This window comes from Athene noctua, chromosome 7, assembly GCF_965140245.1.
Source record: "Athene noctua chromosome 7, bAthNoc1.hap1.1, whole genome shotgun sequence".
NCBI classification, from domain to species: domain Eukaryota; kingdom Metazoa; phylum Chordata; class Aves; order Strigiformes; family Strigidae; genus Athene; species Athene noctua.
The window spans coordinates 9,397,354-9,420,387 of NC_134043.1; the positions used below are offsets into that span (position 1 = coordinate 9,397,354).

General features: G+C 43.7%; 1 protein-coding gene across 2 annotated transcripts in view; it reads left to right on the forward strand.

The window, feature by feature from the left end:
• DPP10 (dipeptidyl peptidase like 10) overlaps positions 1-23,034 on the forward strand; it is a 556,222-nt gene that overhangs the window by 244,010 nt on the left and 289,178 nt on the right. The window contains exon 1 of one of the 2 annotated variants that reach the window (XM_074910323.1): positions 13,090-13,415. The exons of the other annotated variant lie outside the window; for it this stretch is intronic. Within the exon in view, the coding sequence (XP_074766424.1) occupies positions 13,344-13,415 (72 nt within the window). The 5' untranslated portion in view covers positions 13,090-13,343. Of the gene's footprint in view, positions 1-13,089; positions 13,416-23,034 lie in introns of those variants that run through there. 2 annotated transcript variants of the gene reach the window in all.

Below are 23,034 nucleotides of genomic sequence, written 5' to 3' on the forward strand. Positions count from 1 at the left end.
TGATTTTCAAGGTTAAATAGGGAAAGAATGATTCCCAACAGTATAGAACCCTTATTCGTGGTCCCTTTTATCTTTACGCAGAGTCATTCAAGACGACAGTAATTCCTTCTGACTTGTTGAACTGCAGACTTCAGAACCAGGATACGTGTTATTGATACAGAGGCAAGGCCACCTTTTTTCTCTCTTCCTTCTCTTCTTGAACAATTTATTACCCTTTTACAGCAAAATCCCAATTCTGCAATGCATCCCGTTAATGCTGTAGTGCTGCTTATGTTGTTGACTGTGTGCTAAAACTTAAGCTTCTTCCAGCTGTTTTTCATTTTCATGGCATTTACATATCACTACCTTAGATACTTAACTGGGGGCTCCATTATTTCCTTTCCTAAAATTTCAATTTTCCAACCAAATAGCTGGCCTGATAGTTTCAGAATTTAATAATATCCACTTTTTTTCTCATCTGTGTGATTTTTTTCACTGTATCAGCCTAGCTTACGGGAGTGATGTGAAGGATAGCTCTTCTCTTTAATAGCATTTTTTTTTTTTAAAACTTACTGGATTCTCCAGGGTTAGAAGCATCAGCAATTCTTTATCTGCCTCTCCTGCCCGATAGCCTGTCGAAATTCTCAAGAGGGTTTCTGAATGTAGCTCCCAGATGAGTAATGATGCTGAGACCGGGTTTTAGATAGTTATTTAGAATCAAAGTACCAGTGTGCCAATATGTGGTCCTCTGTAAGCCTCCTGAGAGGACACTATCAACACAGTTGGGAAGTCTGAGGTTTGTGTCCAATTCTCAAGGTTAAAAATAGTCCCAAATTTTCTGTAACACTTTTTCTTAATGCATCCTCCTGAGTCTCCAACTATATTAACTTTCCCACTGTCTGCATTTTTCTTACACATTTTGCTTCTAATTAGAGATTCTTGATAATTATATGGAACGGGAAAGAGCTCTCTTCTGCCTCAAATCACACTCTATGACTTCTTCAAGTACCCTTAAGTATCTCTGCCACCTTCTTTATTGAGCAGAAGTGCTAAAATGACTGCTAAGCTGAAAACAGTGAAAAATCACAGGATATTATCCAAACTAAATGTCTGGTCACCATCATCAGAACTAGGACTGAAATGAGAGTTTAGCCATATGCAATGCAAATGGAAGTGTTGAATTAAGGTGGTATTTTTTTATTTTGCAAATGCTTGGTTGCATAAACATGTGCTGATAGAAATTGAGTAGCCTGTTGCTGAGTAAGGTGCTAATTATTCCTTTCTAGCTTTTCTAGATACTTCTGTTTCTGGGATAAACTGCATCAACAGAACTTTTTCTTTTTTAAATGTGACACCAATATTTTGAAACATGAATGAAGACATACAGTAAACTAGTCTCAGAACTGCAAAATTACATATTAGAAAGTTTTGCAGGGAAACCATGTGAAATGAAGCTTGGGTAAGAGCTCTAGTATGTGTATTTTATCGAAGCCGTTAATCAGTGTTTGGCTTCTCAGTCATCCTGTTGACTTTACTTGCTTTTGTTCACCAAATGTGGTTTGTTTCCTATTCCATCAGGAGGCACTGGCATGCTTCTTTCTAAGTCAGTCCTCTAGTATGAGACTGGATATATTGCACTGTTGTGTTTTAATAAAATTCTTATTAATTATTAATATTTAATATTATATATATACTTAAGGTTAAACCCATCATTCTTATTAATATACGTAATATTCTTAAGCATGTATTCTTTCAGTTAACGTTGTGATTGCTAATGTTGAAGAGACATCCTACTGTATTCTATTCAAGAATTGGGATTATAAAAGCAAGGTTCTTCCTAAATTCTGTATATTTACATACTGTATACTTAACATCTTCCTCATAGTCTTGACTGGAGAATACTTCCTTCATTCACAACAACTAAAGTTTTTTGTGTCTATTTATATAGTTGCTCTGCTTTGCCTTGGGCTGTAATTGTGTTTCCTTGATGGATGAATAGCTTTCTGCATGGATAATTTGTATATCAGTTTGTAAAACATTTTCAGATCCTTTGGGAAAGAAAAGGTATTACACAAATCTTGGATAATATATGTGTGTATTATTATACAGATGTTTGATACCTTTCATTATATAGCATCTGCTATGAATTAATGGAATCTTATGATATAGTTGTGTGACATCTCCATTTCATATTGTAATAACATTATGGAAAAAAGCTCAGTGGTATAATTTTATACAAAATCTTTCTCCTTACCTTTGATGTAGGAATAAGTCTTTTGAGATGCTAAGACCTACTCTATGCAGTGACTGCTAATCAAAATTAAGGGTATTGAGTAGAGAACAGGTGCCACCATTCTCCAATTCCCGCCCCCCCCCCCAGTGTTGTAAGGCATCCTAGAACTATGGTTGCCAATAGTTACCATTTTAAAAACTAAACTGTGCAATGTTAGATGATTTTTATAATTTTCAGCATAAAGTAGGTGCACATAGTCATACCTGTTTGAAAGGAAAATATAATTCTCAGAAAATCAGGTTTTAATCATTGCTAGCAATGTCAGGCTTGTTGGTTTAGCTGTAGAGAGAATTAGAGCTGGATGGAAAATATTTCATAGGACAGTCATCCTGCAAGAATGGAGTCTGAACAAAAGGGTCTGGGGGTTTTACAGAGTTTTACAAAATTTTAGAAAAGAGACAGAGAATAATTTGTATTAGTATTGAAATGTTTACTTTAACTTTCTGGCTTAAATGAATTTTGACTTTTGCAATGTAGTAAAATTAACATAATATTACTTCTATGTAATATAAAGAATGAAACTAAATTAAATAACATACTAGGGAAAATGTATCATTTTACTTCAGTAGTGAGAAAATATTTCAATGCTATTAAAACATTTCACTTAGGTTTATTCCAAAATCGAATTTTATTATAGATTATAGCATTTTATAATGATTCTATTCTGATTTTGAACTCCCCTCACTCTCTCTTTTTTTCTTTTTCATCCTACTCTCCCTCCTGCCCACCCCCCAAATGAGCAAATGAAATTTGGGTTTCCTAAACCATCCCTACTGATTTAAGTAATGTATGAGGGCAACATTTTCCAAATAGCTCAATTAAATTAAGCATTCAATCTGGGTAATTTTTTGTAATAAATAAGTGCATAATCTATTGAAGCTCTTTTTAATATCCCACTTACTTCCAAGTTGTATCCCTTATGGTTAAATATCTGAGTATCTGACAAGTCTTCCAAGAGTAGCAAGTAGATCTCAGATTCCTGCATATGCCAATTTAATTTTTGTAAACTGTGGTTTAGATAATAGGTTTGAATTTTAGTCTGAATTTTTTGTCAATTGTTTACCGTTGATAGGAGATCCTCAGTGAATCATCTAATGTTATACATGCATGCTGTATGAAGATCTTTGAAGAATAGCTATATGACAACCATCAAGGAGAAAAAAACCAGCAGTCTTGTCGCTTGTGGTTTTAACCATGAGGTTACAATAGTAATCTTTTTGCTTTTTCTAGACATATGTCTGATTTATGCCTATGTCAATATAAGACTTCTGAGTTCCTGGGCCAGTCATCTGCTGACCAAATTTAACCTGATTTAATCTGTAAAAAATTGACAGATTTGTCAATATAGAATTACAAGTTGTATTTCTGGATTCGTATTTTTTACTGCAAATAATGCATCAAGAGAATTTTAAGATCTGAGCCTTAATTTTTTTTTTTTTTTTTTGCTATGCAGGTCGATCCTCAATACAAATTACACTGTTTTCCCCCTCAATTGCAGGTGTGTCTTCTTAAGGATTATAAAACTAAATATTATTATATGCAAATTCTGCTATAACAGATCTTCATGGGTGAGGGTTTCCTAGAGTAACTTTTGCCAGATGAGAGATATGGTGCAATGACTAGGGAAGAGGAAATAAATATTTCCAAATCTAAGATCTAGTTTTGCCTCTTCTCTGCCTAATCCATAACTATAATAACTGCTTTCTTGAGTGAAAATAGTCTTAGTGGTAAGCATGAGTAGTGCTGTTTTATATTAGTGAACTACTTGTGCAATACAAATTGGAATCTTTTGCTGTGATCTGCCATTTGGATTTAAAATCCACTGATTTATTTGTAGAGTTACTTCATACAGGCTTCTAGAGTAGGGCATGTCTTTCCTTTGAACTTCAAACAAATAATATTGTCAGAATATACTTATTACTTTGTTTTTTAGTTCATAGTTTTGCTTTACAGATTAGATCCTTGCAACATTGGTAAGAAGAAATATTTTGTAAATGTTTCTCCTGGACTTCAGGAGAGCAGACTCCGGCCTTTTCAGGCATCTGCTTGGCAGAGTAGCATGGGAAAAAGCCCTGGAGGGATGAGAGGCCCAGGAAAGCTGATTAATATTCAAGAATCACCTTCTCCAAGCTCAGAGGTGATGCATCCTGATAAAGAGGAAGTCAGGTAAGAACGCTGGGAGGCCTGCAGGGATGAACAAGGAGCTCCTAGACAAGCTCAAACAACTACAAACGGCCTACAGAGGGTGGGAGCAAGGACAGGTAGCCTGAGAGGAATACAGAGAAACTGTCTGAGTAACCAGGGGTCAGGTTAGGAAGGCCAAAGCCCTGATAGAATTAAATCTGTCTAGGGATGTTGAGGGCAGCAAAAAAAGCTTCTTCTATAGGTACACTGGTGATAAAAGTAGGACTAGGAAAAATGCGGGCCCTCTGTGGAAGGAAAAGAGAGACTTGGTTACCCAGGATATGGAGAGGGCTGAGGTACTCAATGACTTTTTTGCCTCAGTCTTCACCAACAAGTGCTCCAGCCACACCACCCAAGTCACAGAAGGCAAAGGCAGGGACTGGGAGGATGAAGAACCACCCGCTGTAGGAGAGGATCAGGTTTGAGACCATCAAAGGAACCTGAAGGTGCACAAGTCCATGGGACCTGAGGAGATGCATCCACAGGTCCTGAAGGAACTGGCAGTTGAAGTGGCTCAGCCACTCTCTCTTGTATTTGAGAAGTCATGGCAGTCTGGTGAAGTTCCCACTGACTGGAAAAGGGGAAATACAATCCTTGTTTTTAAAAAGGGAAAAAAGACCCATGGAACTACAGGCCAGTCCGTCTCACCTCTGTGCCTGGCAAGACATGGAGTGGATCCTTCTGGAAACTATGCTGGGGCACATGGAAATAAGGAGCTGATTGGTGACAGCCAGCATGGCTTCACTAAGGGAAAATCCTGCCTGACAAATGGTGGTGGTTACAATGGAATTACAGCATTGGTGGATAAGGGAAGAGCAACAGGCATCATCTACCTGGATTTGTGCAAAGCATCTGACACAGTTGCACATGACATCCTTGTCTCTAAATTGGAGAGACATTAATTTGATGGGTGAACCACATGTGGACAAGGAACTGGCTGGGTGTTCACACTCAAGGAGTTGTGGTCAACACCTCAATGTCCAAGTGGAGAGCAGTGACGAGTGACGTTCCTCCGGGATCAGCGTTGGGACCGGCGCTGTTTAACATCTTTGTTGGTGACACGGACAGTGGGATCGAGGCACCCTCAGCAAGTTTGCTGATGACACCGAGCTGTGTGGTGCTGTTGACATGCTGGAGGGAAGGGATGTGCCATCCAGAGGGACCTGGACAGGCTGGAGAGGTGGGACCGTGCAAACCTCATGGAGTTCAACAAGGCCAAGGGCAAGGTCCTGCCCATGGGTCGGGGCAATCCCCAGCACAGATACAGGCTGGGCCATGAGGGGATTGAGAGCAGCCCTGAGGAGGAGGACTTGGGGGCATTAGTGGATGGAAAACTGACTGTGAGCCAGCAATGTGCACTCACAGCCCAGAAAGCCAGCCGTGTCCTGGGCTGCATCAAGAGCAGTGTGGGCAGCAGTTCAACTGAGGGGATTCTCCCCCTCTACTCTGCTCTCGTGAGACCCCCCTGCAGTGCTGTGTCCAGCTCTGGGGGCACCAACAGAAGAAGGACATGGACCTGCTCGAGTGGGTTGAGAGGTGGCTACAAAGATGCTCAGGGGGCTGGAGCACCCCCTGTGAGGACAGGCTGAGAGAGTTGGGGGTGTTCAGCCTGGAGAAGAGAAGGCTCTGGGGAGACCTTATAGCGGCCTTCCAGTGCTGAAAGGGGCTACAGGAAAGATGGGGAGGGATTCTGCATCAGGGGTGTAGGGATAGGACAAGGGGTAATGTTTTTAAACTGAAAGAGGGCAGATTTAGATGAGGTATAAGTAATTCTTCCCTGTGAGGGTGGTGAGGCCCTGGCACAGGTTTCCCAGAGCAGCTGTGGCTGCCCCCTCCCTGGCAGTGTCCAAGGCCAGGTTGGACGGGGCTTTGGGCAACCTGGGCTAGTGGAAGGTGTCCCTGCCTGGGGCAGGGGGTTGGGACTGGATGATCCTTAAGGTGTCTTCCCACCCAAACCATTCTGTGATAATCAATCTGGTCAGAATTGTAGAAACTGAAAATCTTTCCTCTGAATGTGTGAAATTCCTCCCCGTAGCTATAAAGACATCATATAAAACTATGCCTAGATTCTGCTATGGCTCACAAATTGGTTTGGGGAGGAAGGTCCTGCAGAACTCTCTGCCAGGTTAGTGCAGGTTGTTTGGATACCTCAGGACATCTACAGCAGTACCTGGTGACTGCAGTAGCCACCTAAGTCCCAGTTTCAGGCTGTGGTATCAGATGAATGTGTTTGTATATCTCTTTTTTTTCTTGGAAACTGTTGTGATTTATGACTCTATACATTGTTAGGTAATCAGGAGGGGACGCCATAGATTTGTAATCACAGCTCCTGTGTTCTTCTGTTATGAATTGTTTCTTCAAACACTCTTGAATGCTGACTGTGCATTTCATTGGTTAATGGGAAGTATTTTTGGAAATCTAGTCCTGTTCTCTGTACTTTCATTGAAATATTTGCACGTGTATTTTAATAAGTCCTGTAACTTTCCTACTGGAATATATTTGCATTTATTTGTATTAACTCAGTGTTTGCATTGATTGTTTTTCTAAAACAAGACAAGGAGAGAAAAAACATGAATACAATTTATTCACAAAGAAAATAGCCTTTCACTGAAGCAGGTATTAGAATATAATGTGCTTCTGAATGCAGAATTGTCTGGAATTTTCCCTCTATCAAAGAATTTCTTAAGAAGTTCAAATATTCCATTATTTAAAACAATAATTCAAAAAGCACTCTGTACAAACCCATATTCTGTCTATTTATCATGTTTATGTGACTCAGAGTGGTTCTCATCTGGACAAGTATTTTTAGTTTTTGCAAGCCCACAGATCCACTTAAAACACCAGTGAAGGACAATCATCTCAACTTTTCTTGGTTTTTGGTCACATTAGTTTGCTTTTTAAATTCACCTTTATAATTTCAAGGGGTTTTTTAGCCCAGCTGCTAGAACTTTAAAAAGGAATCAGAAATCTATAATCAGAGTATATTCATAAGATCTGATTTTAAAGTCACTGACGAGCTCTCAAGCCATGACCTTATAGCTTTCATAAACTCAGCAGCATTGGGCTGCATAAAGGCTGTGGGTAGTATGATGGGAAATTTTTCTCCTCAGGTTATAAGAGTCTGAGAGTAAGGTTGGTAGCAAGAGAGATACAAACCTGAAGTGCTAGGCTTGAACTGATTGAGAATCTTTTAATCTCAATCAACTGGCAAAAATGGCAAAAAAACCCGAGATACTGTTTATAGGAATGGGTCGACTGGATGTAGAAGATGTAATGGGCTTCTTATTTTGATGGGAAGGCTTATAATTAGCAATCAAGTATTATTTACATTTTTGCTGGGCTGTACAGTTATTAATTATACAGTGATGAGGGCCATATAAAATATACAAACCCCAAAACTACCTGTTCTGCCTGTTGCAGTTTTTTTCTTTGAAACTCCACCACTGGAACGACAGCGCAGAATCATCTAGGTTGGAAAAGACCTTGAAGATCATCCAGTCCAACTATTGACCTAACACTGACAGGTCCCAACTACACCAGATCCCTCAGCGCTAAGTCGACCCGACTCCTAAACCCCTCCAGGGATGGGGACTCCACCACCTCCCTGGGCAGCCCATTCCAACGCCCAACAACCCCTTCTGTAAAGAAATGCTTCCTAATATCCAGGCTAAACCTTCTCTGATGCAACTTGAGGCCATTCCCTCTTGTCCTATCACTTACTACTTGGTTAAAGAGACTCATCCCCAGCTCTCTGCACCCTCCTTTCAGGGAGCTGTAGAGGGCGATGAGGTCTCCCCTCAGCCTCCTCTTCTCCAGACTAAACCCCCTCAGTTCCCTCAGCCGCTCCCCGTACGACCTGTGCTCCAGACCCTGCACCAGCTCCGTTGCCCTTCTCTGGACACGCTCGAGTCATTCAATGGCCTTTTTGTAGTGAGGGGCCCAAAACTGAACACAGGAATCGAGGTGCGGCCTCACCAGTGCCGAGTACAGGGGTCAGATCCCTTCCCTGTCCCACAGTGGTGATCTGTACCGCGGCAGCATCTGTGTGACACAAGGTGGTTAAATCACTTGATAACCAGGACTTTATTTAAAACCAGGTTTTATATCTTTACTTCGGCTGTGACACTGCACCTCCCAGCTCACCTCTCAAGGGCACTGGAGTGATGAACACGTGGCACATACACAGTGTCTGGGCACCTAGGGGTGGGTGCTAACTAGGGATAACTGCTCTACCCTGAAGTGGTAGCTGACCAGGAGAGTAGTAAACTACCAGGGTTTCTTCAGAGAGAAAAATAGAGAATTCCCCTCACTTGTGGCATCCTCCACTATATTCTTTTGCACGTATGTTCAGCCCTTTTACTCCCCTAACATTTTCCGGGCTTACTTGCTGCCTGTCCAAAATCGGCACTATATATTAGTCTGCTATGTCAACAAAACATATATGTTTTCATGCAATACAAGCTGTAACAATTGAGTAATGCTCTGACAGAGTTGCTATTTAGTTTATGTGGAAGATAAAATAATCATGTTATGTCTTGACTCATGCATCCAGATCTTGTGTGTGATGAGGCAGACGGAGGAAATTACAAGGAGTCTGTAACGTAACATTTCAGATGAAAGACAGATGAATTAACGTAATGACTCTGGAAAGAACTGATCAAGAGCATAATTCCATTTCTTTCTACAGCTATTTCATCCAAGCCTTAAGTGCTTTCCCTGCTGATACTATGAGGTGTTTTGGTGCAAATGGTACAAGCAACTACCATAAATACTGTACATCTTAATTGTTTTTACCCATATGGCATCAGTTTTAGTACCAGGCTCCAGTTTTAATGATTTGTTCTATCAATGGCTGTAAGACAACTGTTCTTTTAAACAACCCAGTCAAATTACTTTTGAACAGTAATTTACTAAAAAAGACCCATATTGGTGTGGGCAGTAGCGAAAACTGGTGAATTAATTTAATATCCCTAAAGTATCAATACTATGAACTAGCATTCAAAAATAATGATAAAAGTTATGATTGGTGCTATTAATAAGAGTTTTGCTATTGATTTTAAGAAGCTTTAGATAAGACTCAGTGTATATAGAGCCAATCCCCAAACTCCTGCCCTGAAAATAGTCATGTTTCCAATAATTCTAATTGATTTATGAATACCTAACAACCTGCATGCATGACCTTTATGAAACTTATGCTGCATATCTCACCATTATAGTGATAAAGCCTCGCAGTGAATGAATAACCAAGCTTCAGCTAAACTGACTGCTAATGTCTCTTCTTGATTAATAGTGGACCTCCATCACAATGGATCTCATCAAGAGCAAGCTGAAAGTAATCACTATTGAAACATGCCTATTCAAACCCTAAATCATTAGAATTTTTCAGCTCTGATGGGGGTTCAGTAATTAGTTGAGTTGCAATAGACCTGTGCCATAAACAGCATGAAGCAGAAGATGTCTGCTTCTAAGACTTATTATTTGTATTACTGTAGCACCTAGAGGCCACAGGCAAAATCTAAGTCTCCCCATGTTATGCATTGCATGTTAAAAATAAGATCCCAAGTGCTACAGAACGCAGCCAAGACAAAGGAAGGATTGGCAGTAAAGGCTGCTCTGTAGAAGTAAAGCAAAGCAATAGCTGCTGGCATACAGAAGATGCCCTCTTGGTTGCTCTTTTTGCTTTTTCTTTGCATAGTGCAATTATTACATGAAAAGAAACAATGGCAGAAGGCAAGAAGTAAAGGGACAGGGCTGACAGCAGTGAGGGTACAGAAGTTAGGGAAATAGTGAATTATAAGAGAGAAAAGAGAGATATGAAACGGAGAGGTAAGGGTAGAGATGGTGTGAAGACAAGCACAGGAACGGCTGATTCCTGAGCTGAGAGAAAGCAGCTGTGCAGGCTGACACCCGGGGTGAGCAACGCAAGTCCTCACCGCAGGCTCTTGCAGCTGGGCCTCATGCAGGGGCTGCGGGTGGTCCTCGGTGCCATGCTGGAAAGGAACCATAAAGTCAGCAACAAAAAGAAATTGAGTCAGTTAATTCAGACAATTCTCCTACCCTAGGCAGCACCAAGTATACTCCTATCGCTCCAGACAGACATTCATCTGGCTTCCAGGGTTGGAGGTCTCCAAACCTCCTAAGGTAACGCAGTCCATGGCTTCGCCCTCCCCCCACCTTTGGAAATAAATATGCTGTTTTCCTAATGTTTAACCTGAATCTTCCTGCTTTTTAAACCTATTCCTGTTTATCTGATCCACCATGTACACCAGAAGTTATTTTCATTCTTTTGTAGCACCTTTTAAGCATTTGAACGTTGTTTCCATGTCCGTCCACAGTTTTCTCTCCATCAGACTAATTGATCCCAACAATTTTCAGTTTTTCTTCAGAGTGTGTGCTTGCCAGACCTCTGATTTTCCTGTGCATTCCCTGACCTTGGTCCCTGTATCCAACACATGCTCTGCCAGTCCTAGGGGCAGGATTTCTCTGTATGTCGTGACAGCTGTAGTCCTTCTTGTCTACCACAGCACAGTATTTGTCCGGTTCACTGTAGCAGGACGCTGCCTTAGGTGAGGTTCTGAGATCCTCTGTAATGTCCTGTTCCTTATTTGAAAATGTGATCTACTCTGTTCTCCATCCCTCACACAGTCCCTTACACATGTCCTTACTGAACTGTGCACAAGACTTTAAGTCTGTCAAGATCACATTTAATTCTGATGGTGTTTTCCAACATTCTTGGCATCCTCCCCAGCTTCACACCGTTTGTGAATCGGAGGAGTGTGGTGTGCTCAGCCACCCTGGTGCTGATGGAAACTGGGAAAACCCCACCAGGGTGGGCCATGGAGGGACCACTGTACTGCAGCCCTGCCCTGTGTCTGGGACCCCCTGGAAATGGTGTGGTGGAGACAGTTTTGTAGATATTTTAGGGCTTTTTTCAGATTATCTTTCTCTCTACCTCATGAAACTGTCCTGGAAGACAGTGCTGGGAGCCCTTCTGAATCAAGATAGATGACATTCATTGCTCTCCTATCCACAGGCTTGTTACCCTGTTAAAGAAAGAAATTAGATTTGTTTGACATGATCTGCTCTTGACAAATTAATGGTAGCTGTTAGCTGTCATCTAGTTTTTATCTAGGTGCTTGCAAATTTCATTTGATTATTTTTCCTAGAACTTTTATTGGGACTTGTGTCTGTTGATTGCTGGAGTCAACACAGCGATGGGTGATACAGGGACATGTAAATACTCAATACTCTCTATTCTGTGGGTGGCTGGTCTGTAATTCCTCAGTCCCTTGTCATCTTCCTGTTCCCTTCTAACCTGTTCACACCTTAGTCTGAAATCTTAGATCTGGATGATGCTTTTAGTCATAGGGTTTAGTTTTAGGTAGTCTTGCAAGGAGCAGGGAGTTGGGCTCAGTGATCCTTATGGATCCCTTCCAACTCGAGATGCTCTCTGATTCAGTGATCTCTGTCACTGCTATTACACTCACTATCTGGTCAGAACTGACCTTTTTTGTGAGGTTTGATGCAAAAACTATTAAAAAGATCAAGCACTTCTCTCACTATGTGCTGATAGCTTTCCTTCTGCCTTGCAGTCTCCTGAGAGCCAGGCTGGCCAGGAGCGCTGGGGCCGCTCCCCTCCGCCGTGCATCCCTCCCGGCACGCCGTCTCCTCCACGGTGACAATCCTGCGTTGTGTGACCCTACCGTGAGCCGGATCATGAAACCCAGCTCAATTAACAACCAGCCCAATTCAAGCCCAAGTGTTTCACTTGCTTGTGTTTGAGTTTCTTCTTCCTTACAACGGTTCCTGAGTTCCCAGGAGTTACCGTCCCTTGAGTTACCATCTACCTTCGCGTTTTCAACTGTTCCGTCGTGCTGGTTAGAATCAAATTTCAGATGGTCTCCTTGATCCTTAGAAAACAGCCCTTGTCACCAGGTGATGACAGGGCTTTAGAACACACGCTGAATTGTGTCCCTACGGCTTTCCCTTAAGTTCTCCCTTTTTCTAGCTCCGTGTGAGGGCCTCCCATGCCGCGTTCCGCTAAAACGGGGACTTGAGACCCGTCTCCCAGCCACGGGCTTCCTAACGTGAGAGCCTCTGAGAACGCGAGGGTTGGCTCTCCGCGCCGAGCGCCCAGGCTGGGGGCCGTTCCCGCTCCGGTGACCCCCCTTCGGCCGCTCGCCGCTGACACGCCGCGGGCGCGGGGGGCTGGCGGGGGCAAGAAACATTTTACATACAAGCACAACTGTGCTTCCTTCTGTGCTTCCTCCTCCTTCCCCGTTTTTGGCTTTTTTTTTTTTTTGTTTGTTTTTCCTTCCTTACTTTCCCTTTCCCCCCTCCTTCGTGCTTTCTCTCTGCCGGTGGCGGGGGGCTCGGGCGCTGCCCCCGCCGGGCCGGGGCCGGGTCGGGGGTCGGTAGCGGGGCCGGGCAGCGCGGCCCCGCCGCCGCCGGTAGCGACGCCCCCGTGGCGGGGCCGCGGATGGTCTCTCCCGGGCCGGCGGGAGCGGCTGTGACACCTGCTGGCGGCGGCGGCGGGCCGGCCCACGGCGGGCGGAGCGGGGGCGGCGCGGAGCGGCGCGGAGCGGGGCGGGCGGGCAGAGCGTGCCCGCCGCGGGGCGCTCCGCGGCCGGCGGTGATGCGCGGCCGTTCCCCGGCGCGGGGCGCGGCGGGGCCGGGCGCCCCCTGAGCGGCGGCGCGGAGGGGCACTGCGGTAGCAGCGCTGCCGCGGCGGCTCCGCGCCCCCCGGCCCGTCCTCCCCGTTCTTTCTCCTCCTCCTCCTCCTCCGCCGCGCCACTTCCAGGGGAGGCTGGTGTCATGCGGCTGGCGCTGAGGGAGGGGTGCCCGGGGCCGCAGCGGCAGTGAGAGGCGCCGAGCCGAGCGCCCTGCGATGACAGCCATGAAGGAGCAGCCGGCGCACCCGGGCGGCAGGGGGAACCCGCCGCCGCCGCAGCCCGACCAGGTGGGACCCGCGGCGGGAGGCGCCGAGGGGACGGGGGGCATGGACGGGGGCGGGGGGGCGACCGCCGTCCCGGAGAAGTTGTGCGGAGCTGGGTAAAAGTCCGCGGGGGGGGGGGGGGCGCCGAGGGGCGGCTCGGCCGGGGGCAGCGGGAGCCCCGCGGAGCCGCCTCGGGGGATGGGGGGAGCGGTGGGGCCGCTCGGTGGGGCCGCGGCTTTGTCCGGCCCCGCTCGGGGGTGGGGTGTCCGTCAGCCCCGACCCCGGCGGCAGCGGGTCCCGTAGGAGTTTGCGCTCCGCTTCCCCGCAAGTTGCGCTGTGGGGAGAGACACGCGGGCGGCCGGGGGGAGGCGGGGGACGCTGCCCTGCCCACAGGCGGCGGGACGGGGCTGCCGGCCGCAGGGACCGGGGGAGCAGCGGTGGCACCGGAGGAGCGGGGGGAGTCCTGTGCCCGCGGCGGGGCCGCGCTCCGCATCGCCGGCGGCAGGCTTCCTGGAGGGGTTTTTGGCAGCGGCGGGGCGGTAGTCACGTCCCTCGGCCCCACGGGTGCCTCCCCGCGGGCTGGCGGCGGCGAAGCTGACCGGGGTACCGGTATCTCTCGGTACCGGCTCGCTATCTAAACGGGCGAATTTCGGCCGGCTTCCGCGTGTGAGGGATGGGTACCGGGGGAGCAGCTGAACTTCGCGGCCAGCGTCACAAAATCCAAGTTTTCATTGCCAGACCGCCGGGGCCGTTGCGCCGGGGCGATAGCGCTAAGGCGCGGGGAGGGACGGGGCTGCCCTGCCCGCCGGCGCCCCGGGGGACCCTCCGGCACCCGCCGCCGGGGCCCCGCACCTGCCCGCGCCGCCCGGCGGGTGAGGCCCCGCGGCGCAGCTCGCCTTCGCCTGCAAACACCTCGAAATGTGCGAACTCCAACGGTATTCCGAGATCAGGGTGGGTTTTGCCTTTTTTTAAAATTTATTTATTTTTTAATTTTTATTGCACATTGTCAGAACTCGCCGCTCCTGTTTTGAACTCTGGCGTGCAGGACGTGGGGAGCCGCACCCCACATTTTCATTCTCAGTTACGTGCATCTACAGAGCTTAATTTTCCTCCAGTACACAAACATGGGGTGAAAAACGCCAAAAGCAAAAGTGCCTGGGCACAGTTAGGTTTTAGAAAGCCCGTATCCGAGTATCCAGTCCTGCGTGCACTCCCAGGCTGCACGTTAAGCGTCTGGGTAGTCCTTCCAGTATCAGGGAACCCGTTCATTTAAATAAATGTAAAGATGTATGCTTTTTGCTGAAAAGTGTATGTGTTATGGCACATTTTCATGCAATACCGATACAATAATACATTCGAGTTTGAGGAGCCCTCTTGAATAAATTAATCGCATAAGTTACATTATCTGAAAAAGATGGGTAACTTCCATCAGTACTTAAATTTCATGCAAATAGTAGAATTTATGGAAAAGTCAAGATCACTTTAAATAGTCTCAGAGGTTCACAGAGCTCATAAATTTCAGGGACATTATTTAGCTTTAGAGGGTTACTGCCTTTAGATATAATAAAATGTACTTGAACTTAACCAATCTTTATTTCTTTATATTCAGTTCAGGCATGCTGAATTGCTAGAATGTCTTTTTGTTGTTGGAGGTGGAAATCTTTTTAAAGCAGGCTTAATATTATATGCCAAAAATTACTAGTTTGACTACTCTTTTAGGTCGTAATGAGGAACAGCAGTTAAGTTCTTAATTTAAAACACGCTAAATTTTAGGAGTTTATACTAAATATACAAGTATTATTACCCAAGTGCTCTGGAGTTCTCAGCCTCTCTCAGTGGTGGATGGGGGATCCACTGCTCTGTCTGCTGTGCCTGGCTGCAGGAATTAGAAATGCGAAGTTCCGTGTATTTGCATCAGGTTTTTCCAGACCAAGTTTGGGTTTCTCGGTTAAAGTTGACACCGAATCAACTTTCATTGCCCGTTGTCTGAGGTGCTAGGTACGTCTTTTAATGGATGGTAAGTCTTTCTGTGGCTTTAAGCGCTAATAATAAGGATGAAGGCCTAAATCCTACAGTGAGCTCCACACCGAGCAAGGCCATGGTTGGTGAATCTCTGTGAACACCAAGGACACTCACACACATTTGCAGAGCTAAGATCCATGTGATTGTAGCTCAGCCCTGGCCAGGGCTTGGCCACAGTCTGTGTCTGACTCTAGGTTTGTGCTGGAAACTGTTCTTAGTACAGCGGTGTGATGTGCTGACAACACCAAGCTCTGTGGTGCTGTCAACACTCTGGAGGGAAGGGATGAGCCATCCAGAGGGACCTGGACAGGCTGGAGAGGTGGGACCGTGCAAACCTCATGGAGTTCCACAAGGGCAAGGGCAAGGTCCTGCCCATGGGTCGGGGCAATCCCCAGCACAGATACAGGCTGGGCCATGGGTGGATTGAGAGCAGCCCTGAGGAGGAGGACTTGGGGGTATCAGTGGGTGGAAAACTGAAACAGCAATGTGCACTCACAGCCCAGAAAGCCAACTGTGTCCTGGGCTGCACCCAGAGCAGTGTGGGCAGCAGTTCAACTGAGGGGATTCTCCCCCTCTACTCTGCTCTCGTGAGACCCCCCTGCAGTGCTGTCCAGCTCTGGGGACACCAACAGAAGAAGGACATGGACCTGCTTGAGTGGATCCAGAGGAGGCCACAAAGATGCTGAGGGGGCTGCAGCACCTCTCCTGTGAGGACAGGCTGAGAGAGTTGGGGGTGTTCAGCCTGGAGAAGAGAAGGCTCCAGGGAGACCTTAGAGTGGCCTCCCAGTACTTAAAGGGGGCTACAGGAAAGATGGGGAGGGACTCTATCGGGGGTGTAGTGATAGAACAAGGGGTAATGGTTTTAAACTGTCAGAGGGTAGATTTAGATTAGATCTGAGGAAGAAATTCTTTCTTACGAGGGTGGTGAGGCCCTGGCACAGGTTTCCCAGAGAAGCTGTGGCTGCCCCCTCCCTGGCAGTGTCCAAGGCCAGGTTGGACGGGGCTTTGGGCAACCTGGGCTAGTGGAAGGTGGCCCTGCCCATAGCAGGGTGGTGGGACTGGATGAGTTTTAAGGAGTCTTCCAACCTAAACCATTCTATGATTCTCTGTCTGTGATATTAACAGAGGAATATTTTGTGTTCAGAGTTTTTTGTTGGCTTTTTCTTTTTGCAGTTACAGAGCTGCAGCTGTGGTGGGCACTGTGGTGGATATGGGGAGAAGAACAAACAGGGGCTGCTATGTTCATGCTGGATTTCCATACCCCATAGCACTGTCATGGGCTGTCCTGTGTGGAAAATGCAGCCTTCTTGGGGCCTTCAAGAAATCCATCTCTGTCCAGGTTCTCTAGTCCAGCAATGCATTTTGCTCGGTGAGCATGTATAAATAAACCCATAGTGTCACTACAAGTGTCACCTGTAGTTTATTTATTTATTTTTAACAGGAAGCCACATCTGCACTGAGAGGGTTTCCTGAGGTAGCAGGAGCAGCAAATATTTTCTGGTAGAGAAGTGGTTGGACCTGTGGGAAGTCCAAGAAGGAGCAAGGAATTACACCAAGATTTTCTAAGTGTAAATCTCTTTCTTGATTTCAAAGTCTGGTTTTACAGGTACCTCTGAGAATAGTCATACTGAAGTTGATGCATTTGCAGTAAATTTATAGATTTGTGACTTGAGCCGTAATTTCAAATTACAGCAGGCTAATGCTGGGACTTTCCACTTAAATAAGAGCTTGGATTGACTGACTGAAGCATCCACAGCCGCCAGTTTATAAATAAATTGGGTACAACTTCATATCCAACGCTTCCCTGATGGTATTTTTAAACTCAGCTTCCCCTGGGCCAAGGCATCTAATAACAACTTCCATTAACAGTGCTATTGATGTTTCGGCGATTGGTTTGATAAATTAGCCAGATTTATTTTCAACTCTGCTAAATGATGACTCATATTTATTGCCAAAATTACAGTTTTATGTGCAGATGATATATCTGTAGAAAGGAAAATAGCTGTAAATTACTTGTGTTTCTGCTCATTTCTGGAAGGCTCTATCAAAGTGCTCAGACTTCTGTCACTTGAGCGCTTGCGTTGGGAGTGAATGTGGCTCCCTCAGTTCCTCTTAGACAGTACAAAAAATAGTGTTTTTTATTTTGTAGCTTTTAAGAACTGTCCTGGGGTCTTGGACAATGATGTTTAGCGATCGTTTTTAGAAGACACAACGATTCGATAGTCAGTGGACACAACATATTTGAAAAATATAATGTACCTGTATGACTTGCTGGTTGATGAATGTTGCTGTCTTTGCAGATGAAAAACTAAGATAATTCCTCTAGGTATTACCTTTGTGAGGCTTCAGTCTGTTTACAAAAAAGCAGATGATCTACACCACCTGGTGCTACTTGCTGTTCTTTGTGTGTATAGAAGACAGACCTTTGAAATTTATAATCATTCTCTCCTGAGCCTCCTTTACTCTTCCAACTTAAGGTCTTTTTAAAATTTATTTTAAAAGGGAAAAAAAAGCCATATATATATATTTTTTTTTTTTTTTAATTTACTGTATGTCATTTTAGAATCTACTACATTATTCTACTTAAAAACAGGTAAGGAAAACTGAAATCAGACTGCTTTGTTTTACACTAAATAGGGAAATTATTTGGTAAGCATTTAAATTATATGTTTGGTACATATACAAGGACAACTGACTACTGTTTACTTGACTGCCTTGATTAAAGAGCTGAATTTTCTGTCTCAGGACCAATTTCTGTGGTCAACAAACAAGGCTCATATTCTAAAAGTACATCTGAACAGAAGAGAACAATCTGCGTTTTATGTTTCCGTGACTAAAGCCAAAATAAATTCTATTTTTATGTCTTTCTTCATTGCCTTATTTCTTTTTCCCCAAAACAGACTCTGATCTTGTAGTGGGAAAAATGTTGATGGATTGCTGTGTCTGTCCAGAGCAGTATTCATCTTAGTGGGGTTTTGTCAAGGCAAAAGGGCCCTCCGCTGCCCCACTCAGGTAATTTTGAGCTTGATGTGTCAGGAAGAAACTTGAACTCTTAATCATATACGTACAACAGTTCCAGAAAGTTGAAAGGTTTAGATAGGTAGGCAAGTCCATGTCATCTGCTCTTGGTTATTTCCAGAATTGACTTCAGGCTGAAATAAGAAAATCTCTTCTAGTACATAGTCCAGAGTGACTTTGCATTTTTCTTTCTCACCAGCCTAGCGGAACTTTTTCCTTATTTTACTGCGGCACTGTATTGAACATACTGGTTTGCAAGGTTCAGTATAATGTTGGAAACATCAGGTAAAAAACCCCAATAGAAGTGGAGCAATAAAGTTATAGTATTATGCCCAGAATATTTCATAAAGAGTTAACATCTGAATCTTAGCTTTAACTTTTAAATTCAGTTTTGTACACTATATTTATACCATAATATATTCGTGCTGGATCCAGAAAGAAGTATTACAGGCTTGCAATATCTGTTGAATATATGACCAACAACACAGGAAGCTTATGTGAAGCTGTGGTGGTTTGGACTGTTGTTCAGGATTCAAATTCTAGGGGAAGGCACAGGACATGTCATCTTTCAAATGCTACATGTGGCCTTGATTGACTTTGAAAGAGCCACACAGCAAAGAGAATGTGGTTTAGTCATGTCCCCAGTTGTGGTGATTAGCACAAAAAGACTGAAACTCATCTTCCATCTTCATTGCATTTCTAGTCTTCTACTCTGAGCTCTGTGGGAGCGAATAGGATCTTATTTTTGATGTGACGTCAGAAATGTCACCAGGATCATCAGTATCTCATTTGATGTGAAGTCTTGTAAATAGTCTGTGTACGTACAGGATCTCAGGCAACTTGAGAAAGCAGTCATACAAATGGCTGTATAGTACATAAGTGTGTTTCTCTGAACATCTCAAATTCAGAAGTGATGAGTGTCTCTTCAGAAACTCACTTCCCTAATGCAGAAAACTTTCCCAGGAACTTTCCAGTGCTTGATCCACCCTCTGCCCTGGGAACCTGCCAGGAGCACAGCCATGAAGAGGTTTCTGTTTGTGAATGCAGGGCAAGGCAATTGTGCCAGTGCTGTCTTTCTCCTTGTCCCTCATTGTTCCCGTGCCTTTTTGCAGGTTTTCTGTGTCTTGCTTTCAAAACAGCATGTGGGAATCTGGGCAGCATAACACAACACCTGATTTTTCAGCATTTAGAGCCCTCCACTTTGCAGGTGGATTAAAGGGATTACTTAATGCAGTAAATCAAAAACTGTGAAACAGGGCAATCTTTTTGGCTCTTCTGTGTTGAAGTGAATTGCAGACATCTTGTAGGTTACATAGTTGAGGTCAGATAGTTGAACATACATATTGTATTAGATATTTTAAAACATACTTCCAGTATTTCTTTCCAGTATCTTCCAATTGAAAGTATTGCTTCAGGCAAGCTATTTTGATAACTAACAAGAGGGAGGAACTCTTTAAGTAAACGGAGATGTTGTTTGATGTTATTCTGGAATTTGAAAGCCATCATCTTAGAATTTTTTAATAACTTGAGGGCGTTCAGAGATTACATGGATGTGTTACTGACTCACAAACATGGCACAGACTTTCTTCCCATTGTGGTAATAAGGATGAATGTCATATGTGATCCCTAGAGAGGTATCTTAGTTTTTGTTGTTGTTGGGCTTTGTTGGTTTTCTTTTTCTTTTTCTTTTTTTTTTTTTTTTTATAACTAAGAGAGCTTTGGGATGTTCCTGAGCTATGAAAAAACTCGTAGGTGTACAAGACTGTACTTCACATGTTATACTTTCGTTAACATTGTACTGAAAGACGTAGCAGGCTCATCTGCCACTAGAGATACCTGTGTCCTGTCAGCAGGTAGCTGTAATTTGTTGATGCCATCTTTGTAACTGTTATAAGACCTGTGTCATATTTCAAGTCCATGCATTAGTCACGAAATCTTGACTGTCTCAAACTCTGTCCCTTTCCTCTTTAATCATAGACTTCTTTTACGCTCCACTCAGCTGCATCGAATAATGTTCATGAATATATGATAGTAAAGAGAACAATGCTGATGGTGACTGATGATGATAAATTACAGTATTTATCCATTAGGAAGGACATTGGATGACCTACAGATCTGAGGCTGAGGCTAAAAGACCTTTTCTAATCATTCTTAACACTGCTGGCAACAGCCACATAACGTATTATGTGTTATTTATGTAGAGAATCTGTAAATAGTTTCGAACAATTCCAAACCAAGATAAAAGCATTCTGACGCTTGAAGGATGTTGCCTAAGAAAATCAATTAGGAAGTATTAAACGATGTGATAATTTAAGGAAAATAAAGCTTCTTTAAATGCTTTTGGGAGTTATTTTAGATTGCCTGGGGCTATAGTTGCAATTACGTTCCTTGGGGGAGAAAAAAACCCCAACATTTCATAGCTTTCCAGAAAACAAACTGAGCAAATGTTAGAGATTTATTTTTAGAAATACAAAGAGAATTCCAAACGCTAGTGGGAAAACCATTAAACTTGTTTGAAATGCTGGGCGAGTGCAAGAAACTAAATCAAACACTGCCAGTGCGACTGATCATTCATCCTCTGTGTTCTTTCTGCTCCTGACGGTGCAGAGGCTGCTGACTTCCTTTCCCCCTTTCCCGTCCTATGGCTTCAGAGGCTAGTTAAATCAAAGCATTTAATATATATTAGGGAAGTCTTTCAGAGTAAGGATTTGAGCTTAAATACACTTAATTAGGAGTAATGATGTGCTGTGGTTTTGAATCTTATGGAAGAACTGTTTAAATTGGATTGTCTAATGATAGTTCTAAGTAAACACAAAATGGCTATAAAAATTGAGTGGCTTGAGTAAGAACAAGTGCAGTTCAAGAAGATCTTCTTGGTATAGTCCTTGCTGGAAATCTCCTTCTTGCAATTCCCACCTTATTTCTGAAGAATTCTGCAGTATCCCAGTGCAAATAGCAACACAACAAAGATCCTACTAAAATGTTTAGTCAAGGGCCTTCTTCTTCTAGGATGCAGGTGATTAGGTGTCATCAAGCATAAATAAAAGTTTAAATCTTCTTGAGATAATAAACCCACAAAGGCAGAAGACTTTGAAATGAATGGGTAGCTGCAATGCAGAGAAATTAGTTGAAAAAGTTTATTTGCATTTTTAGTTCTAAGGTTCATTGTATTGTGGTGCATTGAATATATGTTACCTTTTGGTCCCTGAGATGGCTGAAAATATTTCTATATCCTGACCTATTCTTAAAGTGCTTATTTACATGGATTTCCCTACTGAAGTCAGTGGGACTACTTATGTGAATAACGTCTGCAGGACTAGCCATATAACTTGCACCATAGTAATTTTCATTATATGTTGGGTAAAAAAAGTCCTTTGGTATACAGTAAAATGGATTGAGCTGCAGTACTCAAGCTGTATGAAAGGTAGTTATCAAAATGTTGTCACTGGCATTCTCTGGGGTTTATGGTAGTAAATGTTCAGTGTTGTGGCATGTTTTCAAATTCAGAAGGACAGACCTACATTCCTAATATTACATGCCAGACTCAGAAAAGGTTCCACATGGCAGCTCTCAGTTTCTACAAGTTGTTTGCTCCCCGGATAGGAGAAAGACAGGGCTTATACCTGTATGTAGTACATATGTTTTCATGTATGCCTTGCAGGGTCTCTACGTGCCATTCTGTACTGAAGAGGGGATTTGCCCCTTTTTGGGTCCTGTTACTGTAGGTAGAAAGGAGCTCGATGTTACAGTCCTAACCAGCAGTGTTAAGACCCTGCTCTTCTTATTTCATTATGGCATAACTAGTGACAACTGAAGGAAGGAGGGTGAAAGCTCATCTGGATGAGTTAGTGAAGACTCTAGTGCAGTCTTTTTTTTTTTTTTTTTTTTTCTTTTCTTTTTTGTTGGTGACTATTTGGACTGTGTCCTTAGCTGTTTTCTTTTGTCCCTTTACACTCTCCTTTTAGACATGTTTCTGATTCTGTAAAATGCTGTGTTCTGTGGGAGTGGTTCTGAGTGCTCTCACTTCTTTTTCCCTTCTGTTTAGTTACATCTCCATGTGATTCTCTCCTGTACCATACTTTTTTCCCCCAGCTTCCCATCTTCTATACATGGAATTTTCCTAATAATATTCTTCAAACAGCCCTTCCGCCTTTGCCAGTGCTATATTTCTCTTTGAAAACTAAGCAATGTCTGTGTCATCTTTGTTTTCTTACTTTTATTTTCCTATTGCTAATCGTTTGAAGAACGTTGTCTCACTTAAGTGTACTGTTGGCTCAGAGGACAGTAGTGTATATATAATGAATTTATGGTTTTTGATACTTCCATTGTGATGCAGTGAGTTCATTAGGTACTGGGAAACCATTAGTTTTGAGGGCATGGAAGACATCAGACTTGCTAAACAAGAGTGTCATTGTGGTAATCTGTCTCAGCTGCCTCAATGGTGTCTTTAGTGGAAGCAATGGAAGGCAGACAGACATTTGATAGATTTGATTTTATTCTGTTAGAATAACTCCACACTCTTAATTTCCTATCCCATAACATTAATATACAGTAAGCTTGTAGTTTAAAGAATGCACTGAGCAGCAAATGAAAATGGAGTAAT